This window comes from Bombus affinis, chromosome 10, assembly GCF_024516045.1.
Source record: "Bombus affinis isolate iyBomAffi1 chromosome 10, iyBomAffi1.2, whole genome shotgun sequence".
In the NCBI taxonomy this organism is placed as follows: Eukaryota; Metazoa; Arthropoda; class Insecta; order Hymenoptera; family Apidae; genus Bombus; species Bombus affinis.
This window is the reverse complement of record NC_066353.1, coordinates 1,617,975-1,626,836: the sequence shown is the minus strand read 5'-3', so window position 1 is coordinate 1,626,836 and position 8,862 is coordinate 1,617,975. Positions and strand designations below refer to the sequence as shown.

Below are 8,862 nucleotides of genomic sequence, written 5' to 3'. Positions count from 1 at the left end.
CGTCCGCCAAACATTCGTCGTAATTAAAGACGGTTCGGTAACGAGTTAGCGACAGTCAATTAAGAAAAATTCCGACAGTGTATTATTAGAAATCCGCGGTCATTAAGGGGAATGAGACAAAGCGGATCCGTTGGTCGGTCAGATGGGGTGGGTGACGTTTCTAACGAGCGAAACACGTCGTGGTGTCTCGACGCTTTTTGCGAGGGTTACACCTCGCGAACACACGCCTATTTATACGACCACTTTTATTTAAAGTAGCATAAACTTACGGATATAATAGGTGCACGTCGGAGGTCGCAGGGTTCTCGTACACTGAGACCGACAGAGTGAGGCAGAATCTGGCATTCTCCGTCCCGAGGAGGAGGCATTTAACAGACGTGCACGTGTTCGACCATATTGCATTTGTGTCGTTCGATAAATAGGTAGGTAAGCAACTCCAACGGAAACCCGTGTTAATTAACGTTGAGTTTCAGGACTGATTTACGTGGCGTCTAATTAGCGGGCCTGCCGGCGACGTAGTAGGCATTTTGATTGGCCACTCCGCGAATAGAGCATGGGCCGATTGGCCTTGCTTTCCTGTTCCGACAGTATCGATTGTTTTCGTTTCTTCTCCCTGCCCTGCTGCCTCCTCCTTCTCCAACCCCTGTCCCTCCTACCTCAACCGTCACCCATTGCAACCACCCCGTCCCAGCCCTTGTGGTTGCTCTTTTTACGATCTCCTCTTGGAACAAAGCGCAGATAGCTGGAGCAGTTGCGCGTCCTCAAAGGGATTCCGTCGCAAGAAGAGTGTCGGCTCGAAAATAATGTATTACGGCCGTCTGCTCGGCCATTAAACCGTACGCTTTTTACGCTATTATTAAAGTTTTATTTCGGCCCATCGGTTCCCCCGCAGGATCACATGCATTGTTCTTCTTTTACATACTTGCGATCCTCCATCTTGTCCACCGCGTGCTTGTCCACCAAGTGATTCATGCACCCTGCGCCGGTGGGGTTATTAACGATTCCTTAATTAAATAAATTCTTCCGTTTCCCTTTTTATTCGGCCAACTGTCAGCCTATTTTCTCCTTCTTGTGCAAGGAAATGCGTAGGGAAAGAAAGAGTTAGTCGAATTAGTGGAATACTTGAATCAAGTTACGCGATTCATTTGGCGATATATCAAATTCGATTACGAATAACTCTTTCCAACGATTGGTCTATGAAAATAGATTCCTTGACTCGTTGCTAGTGATATGAGAAAATATTATTGACAGTTTGACGGTCATAGTTTTCTATAAGAATATAACTTCCACTCATCGAAAGGAAAGTTTGTTCAACTAATATTAATATTCTCGGTTGTAATTATGATAATTCAGTAGCGTGTGCATACTACTTTAGTTCTGAAAGTTATTTGGTTGTTTATTTTATTACTTCCTGTATAATAAATACCTCTTTCTATTTTAGATAATCCTATTAAAGGATTATCCGAATTATTTTCTCGTTTTTGATATTTTCTCTTGCTCCACCTACAGTACACGATATTTTTCATTTTTTCATTATCATATTATAAACTAATAACGTCTCATAATCTGCTTATTTTGTGCCAAGTTCGAGATCGAATATCGAAAATGTTGTAGCTTAATTGACTCGAATAACTCTACTTTACCCTATACGTTGCGTTGTTCTCTTTCTTCTTTGTTTCCCTATGTACAAAGATGGAATTGATTTGTTTCTTCGAAGTCAATTCACAGGGGTTAAATTGAATTTGCTGGCACCAATGGCTGCCAATTACTGCAGCCTGTGTGTATAATAATTCGATCGAGTGGAGCTGGCCCCGGTGCTTATGCGCCGCTTGTATTTAAATTGTGTTATTGCCGTACAATAGTTTCGTTTATCGTACGCCCAGGAAAACGATACAGCGCGGTGCACCGTAGTTCGAACTATGTTCAATTCCATTGTATTTTATTAGAGCCGTTCCAATAAAATCTGATTACATGAAAAATTGATTGCGTGCGCGCGAGCACGCGCTTGTGCGTTTACCGATTCTACGTTTGCAACCGTGTGCTGCGTTGAATTTTCCAAAAAATTAGACATCCAAAGCTATGAAACTTTGATATGAGATTTCTCTGTCAGAAATGTCCGATATTCGGATTCTTAATTGTTTCACAGATAATCTTTCCGATTCGATAAACATATTTATAGTAGAAACTTAAGAAAGTACACCGGGTTGTCAAATAAATTTCTGCAATGCTTTATTTTTTTCAAGTTATTGTTATTAAATGTTGTCTTGATTTAATGTGCAGCGTAATGTATGTACATTTTATATATACACATATGATGATGTATTTACAAATAGAATACAGGAGAAAGAGGGAAATATACGTCGTTAAGTTTTTATACTATCGTAATCTCTGTTGAAACTTGTTATTTTTTGTAATATTCCATAATGTTGATTATAAAATGCCTTAGAAAATACATATGCGATTTAAGTATTTCTTTTTTTATTCATCGATCGCCGCAATTCTTTTACTGAACCTCCATAAAACACGAAGTAACTGAGAAATATTGAGACGTTATTCACTGATGATATCTCAGTCGGTAAAGTTGGAAATTGCTAATATTATAACCTTCGTATACTTTCTTAATAATCTCTAATAATGAAACTCACCTGTACTTATACCTCGCCATAGTGAAATGAAAATCAACTATAAAAGATTTGTAGCAAGATCTCGCAACAAAACTACGTTTCGTTTTTTACAGAAACCTGCAACTGTGCCGCGTAATGTTAAAGTCTGCCACAGATGTCGCACTAGTAGTTTCCTTAAATCGATTGCTTCTAGATCTTTCAACAAATTAATTCCCGTCTACATTATTTCACCATTTATTCAGCAATTAATCACATACTTGCAAACTTGCCAATTATCGGAAAATCAATTAATAAAATTTTACGCAAACCTATAAGGCTTAGTACAGGGACAAAGACACCTGTATAGGTTTTTCTTTTTTATCAAAATACCTGCACTCAATTGCGTAGCATTACCGTTCTGAAGTTCGGTATTCGACAGCCAACTTTCAGCAAGATTGCTATTCATAAACGTTTATTACATCTATTCATGTCCTTTTTGAAAATATCGTTGATGGATGAGTAGCAGATAACGCGTAGACGAATAATAATAATTGATTATCGAACAATTCGATCATTTACTCGATGACTGTGGCAACTACATCGTAGACGAATATTTCAAAGTAAGTTATAGAACTACGAAAGCATGAAAGAAATGAAATCTATAGATTCTAAAATAACTGATGAATATTTAAAATATTGTTAGAGCAAATTAATCTATTAACCAGAGGAGACGAGCCAACTTGTCACTCAAACTGCAACTTTCTCAGTTACGATAATATCTTCAATTAAAAATCCGCTACTTGTTTACGTAATCGCTGTTAAAAACGAATTATTTTATATTTATGTTTCCAAGAATTAAAACCGACTTAACTGAAGTTGATCTGTCTTTTATAAAGTTCCTGGTTAACAACGACTCGGTTAATAAATTAATAAAAATTCCAATGATTTTGATAGATATTCCACTGGCTCTTTTCGCCCGACCTTGAAACGTCCTTGATCCTTTCTCTCCCAAGAAATAAAAGAAATTGCCATCGCGTCCTTTCCTCAATGGCAAAACAACTTCCGCCACGGGGAAAGAGAAACTTTTTCCCCGTCTCCCGAAAACGCGGCCAATAAGTTTCCGAAGGTGGAGGCATGAAAAGTTTGGAAAGCTCGCTCATTAATCTCGCCACGCTGGGTACGATATCTCGTGAGATTCAATTTCTTAAATTGGACAGTAACGTTCGCTTACCTCGAGGTCGTTTTGGGCTTCCTCGTCTGCGTCTGTTCGCAGTAGACTGCCAAGGAAATGATCGTGTAAGTATACTGCGGAAGAACTGGGACGGATGTGATATTTCTCGTATATACACACATCAAGAATCGAACGTATGACCAAGCATATATATGTGACTCACATGAACGAACGACGTTCTAAAAACTTGTGATTTTTATTTAATTAATAAACGTGTTTTGTATGTGTCTGTGTGTCGTGTGTATTTTTTTCTTTTTTTTTTGTATTTTACAAGAGGACGCGAGAAATCATTCAGAGATGTCGTCGGGTCCCGAATAAGAAGATCGAGATAAATCAAATAACAAAATTAACTAAACGCGAAAAGATCGTGATCTGATCCAACCGCGTGTACGCTCAACCGAGGACAATGTTCTTCGACGTACCACCACCAATGGATGCGATCTACGTATACAATCTTTCCAGTTTTCTTCGACCATTTCGCAATATTGGAAACCATCATCTTGTGGTCCGAGTCGAGACGAGCGGATAGATCTTGAAATTAAGATTTCGAACCAAGTATGAGGAATCGTAATTTCACGTCGCTTTAAACGAAGATAGATAAAAAGAAAAATTGACCGAAATCTTCATTAACGATACAAAGGAGATAAAAGAAAATAATCAGTTTCATGTTAGAATAAGACCGGCGAAAATGATCACCTCGCTCGAACACAATCATCAAGCGTGTCAAACGTTCGATCGTACAATGTAGCGGATGATCGAAATCGTGCATCCACTAGTGATGGCCGTCGAAGCATCATACCCGCGATCGTCCATCGTAGGACGCGCGGTGCCCCGTCGCCGCATTTAATAGTAAATACATAACCATTTATATCACACAAACTTTTAACAATATACAAAATGTACCCTATGTACAAGATTAAATTACACGATCCGTCAGCAAACAACTCCTTCGTCCGATCGAGCTTCTTCCATTCGAGAGCATGAAGTTTTCGTTTTCTCGCACGATCGCGTCGTGGGTCGAAAGAATCGGAGAATACGCGCGCTATATTCGAAGAGAAATCGACGCGAAATCAGCAAGGGAACGAACGCGCTCTCCCTTGGATCCCTTTCGTCGAGCACCATTGCGGCGATCGAGCGTTGAAAACATCGTCATCCGCTTTTTCTTCTTAGTTCTCTCCTTTTACTTCTTTTTCATTCCGTTAACTCTTTAACTCTATCATTCTCGTCTCAAATCCTCGTAAGCGCGAGGCGGCGTTCTGAGAGACGAAAGTTTCGCTAAGAACGAGACGGGTAAACGAGTAACGATCAGTTGCACGGCACGGAGGCGGTCGTTCGGTCGCTTTATAGAAATTTCGGACATGGCACTTGTCGATCGATTTTAAAATAACGCGGAAAACATACACTGACTCGCATTGATATTCGAACACGTGGTACGCGAAACATTATTGTTTGTAATTAACTAGTTGACTTGTTTTTAATATATTAGAATAAATACCTGTAGTTGAATAGTGAAATATTGTAGTTGATAGAAACATTTTACCTAATGTACATAGCTTTCCTAAATAAGAAATGCTAAGGTAAATAATTCTCAAATTTTACGAAATATCCGAATACTATGCGAGTCATTGTATATGAAAAACGTCGGGGAAAAAACAAGGGAAAGGATATTTTCTATTTATTACAAACAAAGCTTATTACTTTGAATGAACCTCGAAGAGGAAGTCGTATATCATAATTAGAGAATCACTGATCATTTGTCAACGATTTTTCTTTTTCTATTAGCTAGTATGCTATTTAGGTCTATACAATGTACGAATTTTTTCACAATGTTCGTTAGAATTCGTTCGATATATTTTTGTAATGATCTCGACGATCGTTCGTCAAACGAAGAATTCTACAGTACATATCTCGAGAAATCGACAAGAAAATGTAGACCGCCATAAAGCGAACTGAGCCAGCCGTTTCCGCGTGATTTACACCCAAAACATGTGTCTTTAGTTTCGCATTGAGCTTCGAACGTGCCCGAACCTGTGTCGTTTCCGGTTTCCCTGCCGGTTCGTCGACTTCGACGACGGAACAGCGTGTCTTGATGGAAAAAGGAAACAATTTGTACAACTTGTAACGGGGGACTTCGACACGGAAACCGACGACAAACTCGGGCGATAGTAGATATATCGTAACGTGTTCACGATTATACATTTACGTAAATGTTTATTACGGATGTCGAAACCCTGCCACTTAGAAAAAGTATTGTTACACGCTTCAATCCTTCGCCATGAGCATCCTTGGGCAGCGGTGCTCGCGCTCTCGTCATCCGACAGTGTATCAACTCTATTTCCTGTCTACAAGAATTTTCTTTATTGTGCAGCTTGCGCATCAACTTTTTAATAAACAGAAAATATCGACAAAACACTTTGCTTTGATTCAGGACGATGAGTTTCTCTCTGCAGAAATTTTCTTTATCGTGCATCCTACGTATCAATTTTTTTAATAAACAAAATATATCGATCACATTGCTTTGATGCTGAACGAAAAGTTTCGTAGATCCTATCGACGTTTTGGAATTTGTTAAATTGAATATAATTGTATTCCCCATCGTTATTGGAGAATATTAAATGAAAAAATTCTTCATCTTCGTGGGTAGAATATTACAGTACCAAATGACGCTAATAACAAACTGCAAATGCGATGTTTGATAAATACAATTTTTTGTTCGATGAAAATTGCGTTACGTCTCATGAATCGTGCACATACAGACTACATTTCGCAAAAGGAAAAGAATCAATCCAACCACGAGGGCATTGGCAAGGAAAATTCGAATAATAATTTCGCTCATTCGACAGTTTCACCTCGATGTGGCCTTTTATTTCACCGTGGGAGAGACTCGATTAACGCGAGAACAAGGAACGCTTAATGAGATTACAGGGAGAGGCCACGCTTCAAGGACGGAGATGGGGGCGACATTGAAAGAAAAATAATTTCGTAAGGTCCGGAACCTGACAATTTCAATCGTCGAATTATCTAGATCGATGAGATCTTCTGACATACGCGATTTTAGATCTCGACGTACCCGCTTCATGTCCTGACTGCTTTAGAAATTCTATTCGAAGAGAAGAATACGTAAAGCCACGTGTTTGAAAGCTTCGATCGGTTGAACCTTTGCGAACGGAGAAACTGTTCTTTACTATTAACTGTTATTAATATTTTTCCCTCGAGATTAAAGCAAAGCCAATAGGCCATAGATTAATAATCGCTGCAACGTTAATAAAACGAACAACTTGCCGAAGATTAAAATAATATTATCTTGGAACTAAAACGATGGAAGGGGTGATTTACAGCAATCACGAGACGTATAATGTTTACAAAGGCTAACCAAACGAAATCGATTACAAAATATCGCGAATAAACAACCGTAAAAGAGAGAAGGGAGTACCAAGTGTGGATGCAAACACGTTACAGAGGAAACGCAGCGAAACACAAGCGTGAAAGTGATTGTCGATTGGCTGACGTGAGATTAACAGGATTACCGATTCGATTAAACAGTGACGAGTACCAAAGAATCGACTGGAGCCGAAGAGAACTTGCGTTACACTGCTGTCGGCGACGATACACGCGTCCGTGCACCGCGGGACGCTTCGATTATTCTCGATTCTCCGTGATTGAGCAAAGATTATCGATTAAAGGGGGGAGACCAGTTGAGAGGATGCGTTCAGCGTTCTCGCACGTGGCCGTACGCGCAATTTATCGAGCAATCCAACGAGACATGTGCATGCTATTGCTCGAAGTTCGTCTGAATCGCCCTCAAAGTGGCGATCGAGAGGATCGTTGGCGCACAAACAATTATCACGTGACGAAAGACCGAATCGAAGATACGTTCGATCGGTCGGAGCACGTCGAAAGACGAAAAAGAAACATTGTTCTCTCCATTCTTTATGGAGTACTTGCTAGCGACATATAGTTCGGTCACAAGCAGAACGAGAACCTCGTATTGCGGGCAGGTTCCTTGTCCACCAGGATAATCCTTCGTTTCCTCTTGCACTCGTACACAGAACTCGCGTTATCCACAGGACAAGATACAGTCTATCACTTGTTTCCTCTATCTCAGCGGGAGGAGACAGCTCGCGAATCGGCTAATCAAAGCTACGAGGAGTTCACGATTCGAACGTCGCTACAACTTTTCTTTCAGATGACAGATCGTAAGAACTCTATTTAGTACTCCATTCTTCCTTTCTTCCATCTTCGAATCGACGACGATGATGGTACTGAGAGAGGAAGAAGACTAGCGGCGGCGCTCGAAACCAGGGCGAGGATTCGTTCAGCCAGGAAACGGGCCTGACACCTCGATAAAGTTAATCAACGAGGGTAGTTGTTCAATCACAGGTGTCCTGTGCCCACGGAGACCAGTCCTGATAGGTGGACGCCTGCAGGTGTGTTTGCTGTACCGCCAGTCCAGGATGTACGAGTGCCATCTGATGATGATGGTGATGGTGGTGGTGATGATGGTGGTACTGCTGATGACCCGGCGGAGGCGGCGAATAGGGATCCCCTCCGACAGCGACGTCCACGACATCGACCTGCGATGGTACGACGACGGGCGTCGGCTGCGGAGAGGCTTGTACCTTCTTCGGGCGACCGACCGGGTTGCCACCTCATTCGCGGCTTCTTCGAGGCCGACCAACCTTACCTTTTCTTACCGGTGCGCCGCCGTTCCCGGCCGCCGCTGCAGCGGCGGCGGCCGCGACGCTCGACGATTTCACGATTTTATGCCAGTCCGTTTCACATACCGGTGACCCGGACAACAGGTAGTACCTGTGTAAGAAAAAAGATTCTTATTAATCTTTGCCGTTATTCGTATTATTTATGTAGGTCCTTAGATTTAATCTTAACATTACAACTATCTAAGTATGACCTGTAACATGTTAAAGCGAATATAAATGATATATAGATGATGTAACTGACCCTCTCACAATGTGGCATGAGGTATATTTAAAGATGGGCATGTTGGTAAATATGGTACCATAAATTCTG

At 40.8% G+C, this 8,862-nt stretch overlaps 1 protein-coding gene across 14 annotated transcripts in view; it reads right to left on the bottom strand.

Moving 5' to 3' along the window:
- Positions 1-4,011: 4,011 nt before the first annotated feature.
- LOC126921379 (LIM domain transcription factor LMO4.1) overlaps positions 4,012-8,862 on the bottom strand; it is a 479,425-nt gene continuing 474,574 nt past the window's right edge. For all 14 annotated transcript variants that reach the window (XM_050732924.1, XM_050732927.1, XM_050732922.1 and 11 more), the window contains one exon: positions 4,012-8,643. In XM_050732924.1, coding sequence (XP_050588881.1) covers positions 8,484-8,643 — 160 coding nt within the window. In that variant the 3' untranslated portion in view covers positions 4,012-8,483. The remainder of the gene's footprint in view (positions 8,644-8,862) is intronic.